This window comes from Miscanthus floridulus, chromosome 1 (assembly GCF_019320115.1).
Source record: "Miscanthus floridulus cultivar M001 chromosome 1, ASM1932011v1, whole genome shotgun sequence".
Classification (NCBI taxonomy): Eukaryota; Viridiplantae; Streptophyta; class Magnoliopsida; order Poales; family Poaceae; genus Miscanthus; species Miscanthus floridulus.
The window spans coordinates 20,648,037-20,662,102 of NC_089580.1; the positions used below are offsets into that span (position 1 = coordinate 20,648,037).

The window sequence follows — 14,066 nt, forward strand, 5'->3', positions numbered from 1 at the left end:
TGGAAGTAGCTGCACCCCGAAAGTTTGTACTGCACATGCACATCCTCAGTAGATTATCAGTCTGTTCGTTTCGGCTGAATTGACTTATAAGCTATGACTGAAAATACTGCTGACTGGTTTGGTGTGAGAGAAAAACACTTTTCAAGCCGTAGATTATAAGCCAGATACGAGCGAATAAGCCGAAACGAACAGACTGTATGTTTGCTTAGAACTTTCTCTAAAAGTCTAAAGCACTATTTGATAGGGCTTCTCTCTCGTTGTGGCTTTGGCTCCTCTAGAGAATTACTACCAAATGGTTTAGCAGGAGAAACTGTTTAGAGCCATTTATTTAGTGAAAAAATGAGCAAATTACGGCTCCTTTAAAATAGTTCCGGCTTCTCTGGGATAGCTCTCGATGAGCTCTCCCAAACAAACATAATATTGAAAGATTCGTTACACAAATCGTCCATTAAATAAGCCATAATGCTTTATTTACGATTGGACCATGCTTTACGTACCATTGCAACTGAAACCGGATGATTTGTCCCATCGATTCCGCGGTTCATAAACTGAGCCACCGTTCAAGTGATTTTTAGCCATCTGATCTCCTAGTTGTAAAGGAGTTCTACGAATGAATTAACACACTGTGTATATCAATCCAATTTCATTGAAAAAGCATGTGAATGGTCATTTTTGTTCCGAATAAACTTCCGGGCACTCGTCTCCCTTATCATTATGCGTTTCGTTGTACTCTGCGTTAGTTATTTGTATGTATGCCATGCCAACGGAGCGTGTGCCCAGTTGAGCACGGAAGGAGCTGTTCCCACGTCAGATGACTGATGCGAGCTGCATGCACCGGTGGACACAGTCTGACTCTCAGCCTTTTTCGCTGGCTCGTTTCTAGGTCGATAAGCTCGACTGGTGCTGATTTATTGTGAAAGAAAAACACTGTACCCTAATTGATAAACCTTGGTTGAAACCAACAAGTGAACAGGGCCTCTCAACCTACCACCCAACGAATGAAGACGAAGGAATCAGCAGTTCAGCGCCACCACATCCTGAAAGCGATCACTGTCGTCTTAAAGAAATACTACACCAATATAATCTCCCATCATCATCACAACGAACGCCATACTTGTAGGCAACCCAGCCAACCTGGCCGGCAACCTCTGCCGCCATCGCCAAATCGTCTGCGCAATGCGCATGCGCCCGGCCACGGCCCCGCGCCGGCGGTCGACCGCAGGCCCCGTGACAACTCGAAAGCCCAGCAGCCAGAGCTGGTGGCGCACAGCCGGAGATTAGCTGCACATGCTGCGCATTGTTGGGGAAGGGTATTCCTTCTTGTCCAGGCTGCTCAGCTGCTGCACCCCCAGAATATTCATAGGATTTTCTTCTGTTTTAGAGCATGTTTGGAACGTAGGAATTTTACAGGAATCGTGCAGGAATTTTATAGGAATCAGTTTAATTTCACATGAAAAACGCAGGAACAGAAAATATTTTTCGCGTTCCAAACATGCTCTTATGCCTTTCATTCCTCTCTCTGGCCCTTCTACCCTAGTACTTAAAAGAATGCAATTATCAAATTTTAAGAAATCAAACAATTCAAACTTTGACTAAAATTATATGAAAAAAGTACTAACATTTGTGAGACAAGATAAATATCATTAAATTAATGATAGAATATATTTTTATAATAAATTTATTTCGAGACATAAGTGTTAATATTATTTACTATAAATTTGATTAAACTTGAGCTAATTTAACTAGCATAGTTTAGTTAAGCATTAATTACTTTTTTTTTGGGACCGGAGGGAGTAGTACGTAGTAGGCTAGTACCCTGTTCTGGAAGCACCCATGTTTAGAGACGCATGGAAGCATGGAGCTGCAACAGCAAGCTCTCAAGCCCAAAATATAACGCAAAAGGCCCTCCGAAATTTCAGTCCAACCAAGGAAGCGACACGGTGTGGTGCCACAAGCTATAGATACTGTTATGTAGCACTATTTCAGCAATATTTTTCAGTGAATAAATAATGTTTTTTTCCCATAGCAAATCAGCATAAGCCAAATTCCAGCTAAATATCAAGTTTCAACTCAAGGATCCAGAAAAAAGTTGTGCGGCGCTGATGTGCAGTGCGGGTCGTTCTTTCTTGAGGGGACCCTCTAGATGTGCTATGTGCTGAAAACATTTGCCAGTTTTGTTGGGCCACTAATTTGTTTGCTATTGGGCTTCACGGCCTAATAATTCAGACACAACGAGTTGCCCATTAGCCATCATCGCAACGGAGGCACTGAGGTGACTCTGTGAGCAAAATCCGAAAATGTCATTTCTTCGCCCTACCAGCACGATAGTCTAAAGCAGAGGTCACATAAATTCATTTACAAGTACTTTGATTTTGAAATTAGTTGAAATTTATTTTTAAATAAAAGAGCGTATATTAAAATATGGGTAGAATAAACCCTTTAAATTAGAGATACCAAGCGACAAGCAAATTTCATAGAAATTATTATTATTATATCTAAGTTCTCCGCTCATCTTCTAGTCTCCTGTCTACATCGCATCGCTCCAATTGGACACTGCAAGGTAGCCCATTCAGGTTGCGATCGGCTCTCTAATTAGAGCTCTGTTTAGATTCACCCAACTAACTATTAGTTACAATCAAGTTGAGATCGACTTTTCAATTAGGGCTTCGTTTGGATCCACCCAACAAACTACGTTATGTTAGCTAGAAAAAAATAGCTAATAGCTAATTCTTAGTTCGATGGTAGGTAAGATATTAGATGATTTATTAGTTGAGGATCTAAACAATACCCACAAACTAATTTTTAGGAGCTAATCGTTAGCCGCATGGATCCAGATAAACCCTAGATTTGCCAAACAACCTTGAACAAAGTATAATATATGTTGTAGGCAGGAAGGGTGTATTTTTACATCATTTCATCATTACAAACGTTTACTTTTTGAACCTTCGACAACCAAATAGGAAAAAGACATATCTTACGTTACAAATATAACACTCGGTCATTTATATCTAAATGTATCGACGAGGCACGGGATCATCATGAGGATTTAATTCTTCACGCGAGGATAATGATGGAAATTAATCGAGACTAAAGCTATCACATGAGGTTTGGAGGGAGAGGGGATTGGGATGAAAAGCTATCACCGAAAGGGGTATTTCCCGTTGTCATCTCTAGATGGCAATACCTTTAACTCTACTTATCGTTGGCTATTAGAGATCACATTGTATTGCCATCGTATCCGTTGTTGGTTGATACAAGGTAGGAACAAGTGAACGGTGCCTTCAAGGCCTTCAAGTCAAACTTATTTCCAAAAGGCTATAGGGCTGTAGAGGAGCACAACTTGTGCCCTCACATTGGCTTCCAAAGGGCAAACTTTTGATACCCTCCCTTATATTGATCTAGTCCACCTAGTTTTTATGGAGTTGGTGGTGGTCCATTCTCAGCTCTCGCCAATAACACCCTCCTACCGAGTTAGCCTTTTGTCTAAGATTATGTAGCCAAGGGTAGATGGAAACCTTGGTACTCCAGACTCAGCAGTAATGACATCGATGCATCAACGCTTTTTGGTTTTTATGGCGAACGAGGTTGAGGCAGACACTACTCTTGTGAAGGCAACTGTGGAGGAGGTGAGTTTCGCCTTTCAGGGATGGGGGGGGGGGGGTTAATAACTGAATTAAGGGCATGTTTGGATGGGGCATACGGATGTTGTTGCCATAGTTGTGACCGCGCCAAAAGTTCGGCGTACAAATTGTGCACCACAATTTTGGTGAGCTTTGGCTAAAAAAAATATCTTGCATGGCGTTGGCGAGATGCGGTGGCACCTTAACTCTGACAATGAACCAAACATTTGACAAAACCGTGGCGCCATAGCCTCATAGGTGTGCCAGATTGTGGCACGGTTTGGTAACGAACCAAGCATGCGCCTAAGCATTTGGTGTTATCCAAATTTGTTGCTCGTAAAATTAGCGTTTGCTCTTGAATGTTTAATAAGGTAGCACAATCTGGTAGCACATGAGACTGTGGTATAGGTTGTAAAAGTCCTAGTGGAACTAGGACCACATGGGATGATGTTCCTTATGGGTTGGACAATTGGTGTCCAACGATTTAGCTGAGACTGTTGAGTAATGGAAAACATCTCCACTTTGTTTAAAAAAGCAAAACCAAACACTGTGATGTGTTCTCCTCTCAGTAACATTTTGGTGCTAAATTAAATGGAATGCTTGCATTTTCTTCCAATTGTATCTACCACGGAAACAGCAAATAATACGAGTAACACCTTTGGGCGTCCGAAATCCTGCGGCATCGCTGCGACGACTACACGAAACCCACTTCTGATTTCTGAAAAGCAAGGTCGCATATATACCGGCTCCACCCGGCGCGTCGTCGCCGTCCGTCCCACCACCGGATCCCGCCCGCCCTGCCAGATCCAGGTGTCTAGATCCCCGAAGAGCGAAGTCCTGAACCCCTGCGCTTACCCCCATGGAGCCCTCGCCGGCGCAAGCGGGCGCGTCGGACCGCGACCGCTCGCCGCCTCCGCCTCCGCCCCCGTCGTCCCAGTCGTCGACCGCAGCGACGATCTCATCGCCGCTTGCCGTCGTCTGCAGTTTCTGGAAAGGTGCGCCTCCGTCCTTGCTTGGCCTTTTGGTTCAACTCGTCGAGTAAGCGATGTAGGTTCGAGTTGGTGAGCTCCGGGGATCAGTTGAATGGGATGTTTCGAACTTGTCTCTTATTACGATGTTTAGATCGTACTCATTACCCTGAAGCGCGGACATGCATTTGCCATTTCCATAGCCATCTGCTGGCATTTGCTCCGTCCACTTTGTCAAATTGCTTGGAGTCAATCTGAATCTTCTCTGAGAACGTATAACTTTGCTCGACCACATTACTCAGCAATCACAAGTATGTAAAAGCAGTTTGAGTGCAAAAAATGCTAGTCTTCGTACCTGGCATGATATTCCTGGAAACCATTCACTATCCTAGTGATATGCTTGTTAGGGATTTATGTAATTGTACCGTTAGAGTTTGCAGCATAGCAACTATCAAAGTGTAAGGAGCTAGATATTAAGAACAGGCATCCTGAGCTTCTGGTACTTTCAGTGCTAATTGAAGTTTCCATGTTGTAATTTATTTAGCCACGCTGAGGTAACTCTGACTGTGACGTGACTTAGACTGCAATGCTATCAGTGGCGGAAATTCTAACTCTGGCATCTCGTGCACTCTAGATTTTGATTTGGAGAAGGAAAGAAGCGGTTTGGATGAGCAAGGTTTAAAGATTGCGGAGAATCAAGAAACTAGTCAGAAGAACAGGCGTAAGCTTGCTGAGAACACGCGGGATTTCAAAAAGGCATCTTCAGATGAGAAGCTCAGTTTATTCAATTCTTTGCTGAAGAGTTATCAAGAGGAAGTTGATAACCTCACAAAGAGAGCAAAGTTCGGAGAAAATGCATTTCTCAACATCTATCAGAAGCTCTATGAAGCTCCTGATCCATATCCAGCTCTTGCTTCAATGGCTGTATGTTCTTTCAATTTTTTCTTCTGTTCTATACTTGCATTCTTCTAATTCAATTCTCTTATACTCCCAATCACAAATGTACTGTAAGAAGTCTGGAGAAGTCCTTACTCTTTCAAGCAATGTTTTCAAGTCGTCTAATCGAACCTAGTCGCCATGGGACCGACCATGCGACTAATCGTGATTACTCGTCGACCAGGCCGATTAGTCTAGCAGAGTGGATTGCTTCTCTTTCCTTTGGAACCAGAGAATAGCAGAGGGACAACAGTACAACACATCAAGCAACCTAGCAGTCTAGCAGAGAGCCAGAGAGGCTGCGAGTGAGGGATGGGGGAGGAAGGAAGAAGATGGAGAGGGGAAAGGCACATACCGTCGTCGGAGCAGCTCATCACGAAGACCGTGGCCACTTGACCTGGCAGAGGGCGCCGTTGGCTTCACAACTCACCAGAGAGGAGAATAGCGTGCGAGGGAGGGGAATAGCACACGAGGGAGGGGAATAGCTCACAAGAGAGAGGGAATCGCGCGCGGGAGGCAGGAAACGCGCGCGTGGGAGAGTGGAGGCGCGCAGGGAAAAATTGCGGCCACCCTGCGTTTGCCACCGTGCCTGCGTGCCTCCGGTGTTTTGGGGTGCCTATTCTAACCCTAATAGGCCAAATTGGAAGCCCAATAGGCCACATATAGGCCCGGTTGAACAGGCCCAAAAAAACAAAGCAACCACACTGGTCGTCCATGGCCTAGTCGGATGACTAATCGTGATTAGTCGTCGACTAATCGGACGACCAGCTTTCTGGTCGAGCTAATCGAGTCGGACCTCCTAATCGAACACTAGGGACCAATTAGGGCGAGTAATCGCGATTAATCGGACGACTTGAAAACATTGCTTTCAAGGCTGAAAGATTGCACATCATCATGAAGCAACAGATGTCATCTTATTATAATTTACCTAACATATAAGTTACTTTATATGATCAAAATTCTTGCATAGCACCTATTTTGTACCAAATCACCCAGTTGTATTCCCACCCTCGGAAAAATATAAGGTAATTTTCTGCAATAAATGATGCAAATTTAACATTGAGAAATATAAGTATCATGGTAATCTATCAAAATGTAAAAAAATATGATAGTAGTTTGCGAAAAAGATGACGTGGTGTGGTTTCATCTGATAACATCATGAATTTTCAACTTCACTTTTTTGCTTGATCTTGAATCAGTTTCTCTAACAAGAGGCTTGTCTGAATATGATAGGTGGGTTTGATAATCAATTCTAGTGTTAATGATCTATTGCATGCAGGATCAAGACCAGAAATTATCTGAACTGGAGACTGAAAACCGTAAGATGAAACTAGAGCTTGAAGAATACCGTGCTGAAGCTGCGCACTTGAAGAACCAGCAGGCAACAATTAGGCGATTTGAAGAGCGTAATCGCCAACTGGAACAGCAGGTCTGTTCTGTACTTCTGTCACCATTCAATTATATGCTCTACTATCAATTTATCATGCATGTCTTTGTTTTTTTACTTCTATATGACATTGGTGTTATAAATACGGGTTTCTTCTTGTCCTGTTTCTTTGTCAATCATAAGAATTTACTTTATCCATATTCCATAGAATAATTCTAATTAAAAGACTAGATTTCTCCCCATCTTAATGTGTTAGTAATTTTTTTGAGCATCACATTATTATCTACATTTTATTTTGTAGAAATATGTTTCTATGTGAGTGTTGTCTAAATTGTGTATAGAGGGTAGAAGATTCATTTATCTACCAGTAGCTAGCATGTAGTCAGGGGTTCAAACTTTTATAAAAAATAATTTACACTGTTCCAGATAAATTATAATAACCAATTTGATTTCTCGAGCTTTGTACCTTTTCGCTTAATTAAAGTTTCTATCATTTTAGATGGAGGAGAAAGTAAGGGAGATGGTTGAAATGAAGCAGCGAAGCATGGCTGAGGATAGCCAGAAAACTCTAGAAGCTCTGAAAGATAGGTATGCAAAATCAGTTGTAATACTCCCTTTGGTTCAAAATAGGTATTGTTTTAGAGTTGGCCACAAGAACTAAGAAGTTCAATCTTCAATGATACGACCATTTTACTCTCATTTTATCCTTACCTAGGGGTGTCTGGTCCGTGCATGACTGCTTACGTGCAACAACACCGGAAACGAGACATGCATGGGAATAAATTAGTTAAATTATGAAATTAAGTAGGGGGTAAGATTGGGAAAAATGGTTAAATTTGCCTAGAAATTGTAGAATGACATGTATTTTGAAGGTAGTAGAAGAGGCTACTATGAAAACAAATCACTATGTTATCACCTGAACTGCCATATAGAATTCTTGCCTGACATCAAAGGCTAATTCATGTACCATGACTCATACTGTATATTTTGACCTTTGCCTTGTCATACTTGTAGGGAATGGTCATTGCAGGACCAACTAAGACAAGCTACAGAAAGTGTAAAGAATATGCAAAAGCTACATGAATCAGCGCAAAGCCAATTGTTTGAGCTTCGCACTCAATCAGGTCTATTTCCAAGCAGTGTGATCATGGTCATCTTTGTGACTTATATTTGAAAGTTTATAGCGAGTTGAAAAATCTCATTTTTTCTTCACAGAGGAGGATCGAGCTGCAAAGGAGGCTGAAGTCAGCCTTTTGATGGATGAAGTTGAAAGGGCTCAAGCACGATTAGTCAGTCTTGAGAGGGAAAAGGTAGCCTTGCGATTTGCAATTCCAGTTTAATGCTTTTGAGTTCTGACTGCATAACTTGTCCAACATGTTACAATAATTGTTACCATCAGTCATGTTTGAATGGTTTAACATACGGACTGGTATCAGCCATTTTTTTGGTATGAGGCGAAGACATTTTTGGAATATGATTTGAACTTGGACTAAACTGTACCAAATCTTTCCTGATGATTTGCATCCTTAAGAGTCAGGGCCAAATTAACGAAACTTGGATTCAATCATTCAGGGACTAAATAGTGTTACATTATATCAAAAGTCTAGTGTCAAGCACTAACCATATATATATATATTTTTTCTGAGAAATAATGCTATGTAGTGGTACCTGTGTTAATGTTTCACCTTTTCCTATTTATTATGCGAACTTTGATTCATAAATGCCAGCATCAAATTGTGGATAACTTCAAATGTGTAAAACTATTGCTTGCTCAGTGCATGGCCCAAGATACCTTCTTTTCACTTCTTTTTTACTTGACTGCAGGGCGATCTACGTTCACAGTTGCAGACAACTAACGAGGATGCAAGCAAAAGTAGGTCAGTTTGTTTCCCCCCACAATTCATCCTGTGTACGATATACAGAATTGCAGTAGTGCACTAGTGCTGCACTTTTTAGCAGTGGACTTCAATGGCTATTAAAAAATAAATTGAACTTGTGAACTACATAATTCTGCAGTGACTATTTGGAATCAAGTGATATACTTGAGAGTTCCTTGAACGCCAAGGAAAAGATTATCTCAGAGTTGAATGCAGAACTTCGCAACATTGAAAGTACTATATCAAGTGAGAGAGAAATGCATGTGAACGAGCTTAAGAAGTTGACGACTTTACTCACTGAACAGGTACTAATTTGTTAAGTGGTCTTTTTGGATCAACTCAGTATTCTTGTTACTGATTAGCAAATATCAATCTAAAGATAATCTGTTTAATTTGCATGTATCTTCACGTAGTGTTCTGGAAGGGGGGCTACTCTGATAACCGTATTTAGAAAACTTCCCTGTTTTTTCCCTTGAACATGCAGGAGAACTGCATGCCATTACAGTTAGAAGAGAGTTTGTTACATCTAGTTAGTTCTTTAGATTATATTCACGCCTTTTACACATTGAACACCACCACAGCCTATCCATCGAGATGCTAATAGCTCTAGCAACATTTGAAACTTCCCTGTTTAATCTTTCCTTTATCTGTGAAGATCACAAAGCCTTTATAGACGTTCATACAATGATAATAACCTGTTTAGTTACTCACCCTGTGTAATCCACTGTCCAAAAGCAGTTCATGACATGCTAATATTTTTCTTCCATCACTGTTCACTGGGCATTCTTCATTCACCTCATGTTTTATGGGTGATTTGGATAAACATGAGTAAACCCTTCAGGTTTGCATCTTGTCTTAGAAACAAGGACAGAATCATCCTAATGAGGAAAAATATGACTCATATTTTATTGCTTCTATTAGTATTTTTTTAAATATGTGAACTGGGTTGTCATGCTATTTCCTGAAACTGTTTATCTCTATGCAACTACCTCACCTTCTATTTGTAATTTTATTAATTGATTTCCTATTTGTAGGAAAGTTCTCTTATGGAGTTGAAGAAAGAACTCCAGGAAAGACCTACGCAAAAACTAGTAGATGATCTCAAGAAAAAGGTTCAGATTTTGCAGGTATTACAACAAAAATATCCTTGCTTACTGCAACTGGAACAATACTCACTTTTTTGGAGACCACCAATCCACCATGGTGTTAAACACTAACTCAACTAATTTCTAAATTCTTAACTGCAAGTCTGCAACTATATCCTATAAAAGGTTGTTCTCAATGCACATGCATTCTTTCAGTCGAATCTAAATAATACATTAGGTCAGCTTCCTGTGTTACATTCTATGAGTAGATGACCCTAAAATGATATATTTAGGGTCCATTGTGAAGCCCTGTCGGTGGTGATCCTAAAAATGATTTATTTGCCATATGGTTAGGGTTGTACCTTTTGCCATTATTACATGTGATGTGATTTCATCTTTCTTTTGATTCTTTGGTCCTCCATCCTCCTGACACCAGTATTTCTTCCAACAGGCTGTTGGTTACAACTCCATTGAAGCTGAAGACTGGGAGCTAGCTACCAATGGTGAAGAAATGAGCAAGTTGGAAGCATTGCTTCTCGACAAGAACCGTAAAATGGAGCATGAGCTAACGCAACTGAAGGTGCCTCTAGTTTGGATGCTGGAAGCTGCGCTTTAGTCAATTCTCTCTAAGGACATTAGTTTTTCACATGTATGCAAGGTTACAATGTATTTGTTATGATTACCTGTTGAACTGGCTGATTTGCTTGTATTTTAAAGGTTAAAATATCAGAGAAGACAAGTCATCTTGAGGAAGCTGAAAAAAGGATTGCTGGACTAACTTCAAAGGTCGAAGAGCAGCAAAAGCTGATCTTGAAACTTGAGGATGACATACTAAAGGTTGGTTTGCATGCTCCTTTGATAATTCACCTGATACCAGTTAATCGTAGCTTCCTACAGTTATTATTCATAAAATCTGTAGTGGGTATATGTCTTGTGCATTTAGCATGCATGTAACGCTGCAATCTGAATACTATCACTGTGTTGTTATAACTACATAATTCTGTGTTTCGGAATTCCTATGTTAGAAATCAAAAGGGTTGTATATTATTGCTCTACTTTTCAGAAGGGCATAGAACTGATACTCTTCATCTATGCAGGGCTACAGTTCAACTGATAGGAGGGGCTCACTCTTGAATGACTGGGATCTTCAAGAAATTGACTCAAGTGAAGCATCCGAGGTAATTTCTAGTTTAGTTTCGCTAATCACACCCTATCTTGCTGTGGTTTTGCAATAACTTTTGCTTATTTTAAGATATGCTGTGACTGTGAAGTTTGTTCTAGAATACTTGTTTTACAATCATTTTCTGTATGAATGGTTGTACTTACCTTTGGTTCTTTACTAACAGCTTGTCAGTAAAATGATCCATTGCCAGCATACATAAAAGCTCCAATGTTCTGATTTTGCAAACATGCTAGTAAAATATTTGGTAATATATGAGATGTCTGTGTCCAGAATTCACCTTTCTAGACATTAATTAATGTGAACATGTGAATATGCCAAGAATTTTGCTTATATTGTGCTTTTTGTACATGTACTTTTGGCACTATAGTTGGCTATAAATGTATGTACTTGCTTCGAATTTTCATCTATCTACCATTATGATTTCAGTTTCTTAAGAGGATACATTGAAGTACTAAATTTAAGATAGATTATTATAATCTGACCTTATCTACCCTCTGTGTGTATAATGGGATGGTCACTTTTCTCAGATTTATGTGTGCCTTTTATTTGCAGGGCTCTGATCCAAGGCATGCATCAGCAGATCAAGATCAAAGTTCGATGCTCAAGGTCATTTGCGATCAGAGGGACCGTTTCCGTGCACGTCTGCGTGAAACTGAGGAGGTATATTTGATGAATTTGTAGAAACTGGCAGCGCCATCTTATTGTTTCAAGTGAAATTGGTTGTCTAGTCCTAAGACCAATCTACACTATGGCTTTTCTTATTATTGAGGAAAACTGAGAGCCACTGTATGTTTTACACTATTGGTGATTGGGGTTCGGGATTAAATCTTCGGAGTAATATTCATAGGAGTGAATATTGAGGTGGCATGGGGATTTGCCTTGATCATATGCATTGGCTCTGGCTTTGTCACGCTTCTCTTTAGATTTTCTTTTATCACGTGATGTCTCTTGTCTACGTGAAACATGAAGGTGTGTCACTGATCAATTGCCATTTTTGAGGATCATAGGAACTGAGGAGACTAAAAGAGAAGTATGAGATGCTGACTGTTGAACTGGAAAAAACTAAAGCTGAAAATGTGCAACTGTATGGAAAGATTCGATATGTCCAGGACTATAGCCATGACAAGATTGTTTCCAGGGGACCAAAAAAGGTTTATCACAAATCTTTTTGATGTAAATTTGCCTTCTTTGCATTTTATTGCATTTGACCTTCGTTGTGTTATTGCAGTACGCAGAAGATCTTGAAAGTGGTTCTTCTGATGTTGAAGCAAAGTACAAGAAAATGTATGAGGATGACATAAATCCGTTTGCTGCTTTTTCAAAGAAGGTATCACTCACTTTATTGATAGATAACGCGTCATTATAACTCTTGTTCTGTATGGTATTGCATATAGTTTATTTATACTTTCCTTTCTGTACCCAGGAAAAGGATCAACGATATAAGGAACTTGGTTTAAGAGACAAAATCACGCTTAGTAGTGGCCGTTTTCTCCTTGGTAACAAGTATGATACTATCTTCCTTTGAGTAACTCATTTCCCCCTTTTTTTATTTATTTTATTCTGAATGCTGATGTTTGATAATAACTGGTAGATTATTGTAGAAAAATCAAGTTAGAGATGTCTTCATTTGTTCATTTGTTTTTTATACTAGAAATTGGAATTGATTAATATGGCTCTACCTTTTTGAAATCATGCTTTGCTCATCACAGGCGTGCTTGAATTTCATACATGGTCAATATGCAATGTCTAGACTGTTACTTATTATTATTATTTTTTGCTTCATGGCATGAGAAACTTGTTTGAAGCTGAAACATTTATATAATTTTTCATGATACATGATCATATATGTTTATTCGCATGGTGCCATAAGTTATTTATTTTTGTCATGGAGTGGAACGGAACGAGGGATTAACATTGCCATTTATTTATTGCCACTCAGATACGCACGGACGTTTATATTCTTCTACAGCATCGGATTGCATCTCCTTGTATTTACATTGCTGTACAGAATGTCAGCTTTGAGCTATCTCAAGTAAGTGTGCAGTACTATAGCAATTTTTTTTTTGGCAAACAAATTTCAAATGAGTTCCTGAGTATGGCTGACATGAATTATTTACACAGCACAACAACTCAGCATGATGAGATCATTCTGGATGCTGGCAATCAGACGCTATCGCACATGCTTTAGGTCAAGGTTAAGTTCCATATGACAGTAGAAAAAGAGGCCCTCTGGGTTTTGATCTATAGGATCTTTGCATAGGATCATGACTGAGATTTCTATTGACTTGTTTACTCTGTTCCTTAAGCGCCTGGATATGTTTCTGTAGATAAAAAAAAAAGATTCCAGTTTTTGGGGCAGGCGTGGGCGGGGCATGGGCTTTGAACTCTATATAATACTGTTGTATTACTAATTTACCAATTTGTTGGTAAATGAAAGCACACTGTCACAAAGGTATGCCATATACCATCATAATATTGTTTAGAGTGAAATGTATCGCGAGTCTCTAAACTTTTGCTGTATATCTGGCTCTATAAACTAAAATGATTATTTGGGTTTCTCTCTACGGAAATGCTTGATTAGGGTGTTCGGACGGTTCTCTTTCTGTCGGATGCCGCATCTACTGTTAACGCCGCGGACTGAAACGAGTTGGCGCATCGCTTTCGGGCTTCTTTGTATGGCCCACACGACTCGCTCCTTCTCTACTGCAAAACTTGCTCGCTGTGTTGTTGCATCCCTGTGATGCCATCCGCACCTACCTTCCTTCTTTCCCTGCTCGCTCCCTACGTCGTTGCATTCACCCACATGCCTTCCTCGTCGTGCTTTGCTCCTAGGTGATCCCCACCAACCTCTGTTTCCCCCCATGAAAGGTGTCCGTATGTATGGACGAGTCTGCACCTCGTGACTCCCCACTCTGCCTCGTCCATCGTGGCTTAAACGTGTCGTCCCCACCCCGCCCTCTGCGCCATCAAACTCCGCACTGCTAGCGAGCACACCGGTGACCTTTACGCA

The 14,066-nt window shown here is 40.4% G+C and overlaps 1 protein-coding gene across 2 annotated transcripts; it reads left to right on the forward strand.

The window, feature by feature from the left end:
• Nucleotides 1–4,249: 4,249 nt before the first annotated feature.
• On the forward strand, nucleotides 4,250–13,548 carry LOC136475288 (protein CASP-like). 2 transcript variants are annotated; one of them, XM_066472841.1, is made up of 18 exons: nucleotides 4,252–4,615; nucleotides 5,223–5,512; nucleotides 6,804–6,953; nucleotides 7,411–7,499; nucleotides 7,926–8,035; nucleotides 8,127–8,221; nucleotides 8,736–8,788; nucleotides 8,928–9,093; nucleotides 9,823–9,915; nucleotides 10,325–10,453; nucleotides 10,591–10,710; nucleotides 10,971–11,051; nucleotides 11,609–11,716; nucleotides 12,064–12,207; nucleotides 12,285–12,383; nucleotides 12,480–12,559; nucleotides 12,996–13,088; nucleotides 13,178–13,548. In XM_066472841.1, exons 1-18 carry the CDS (start codon nucleotides 4,480–4,482, stop codon nucleotides 13,242–13,244), a joined length of 2,103 nt encoding a protein of 700 aa, XP_066328938.1. In that variant the 5' UTR covers nucleotides 4,252–4,479; the 3' UTR covers nucleotides 13,245–13,548. The 2 variants fall into 2 exon arrangements, 1 of the variants encoding a protein (XP_066328938.1); XR_010763148.1 differs by lacking the exons at nucleotides 12,996–13,088; nucleotides 13,178–13,548 and having other exon boundaries at nucleotides 4,250–4,615; nucleotides 12,064–12,206; nucleotides 12,283–12,383.
• Nucleotides 13,549–14,066: the final 518 nt, after the last annotated feature.

Bases quoted from the DNA above. Each gene is read 5' to 3' on its own strand.
- LOC136475288 (XM_066472841.1), top strand. From the start codon at position 4,480: ATGGAGCCCTCGCCGGCGCAAGCGGGCGCGTCGGACCGCGACCGCTCG. The intron at 8,036-8,126 runs GTCTATTTCCAA...TTTTCTTCACAG, and splicing joins TGAGCTTCGCACTCAATCAG to AGGAGGATCGAGCTGCAAAG. The intron at 9,094-9,822 runs GTACTAATTTGT...TCCTATTTGTAG, and splicing joins CGACTTTACTCACTGAACAG to GAAAGTTCTCTTATGGAGTT.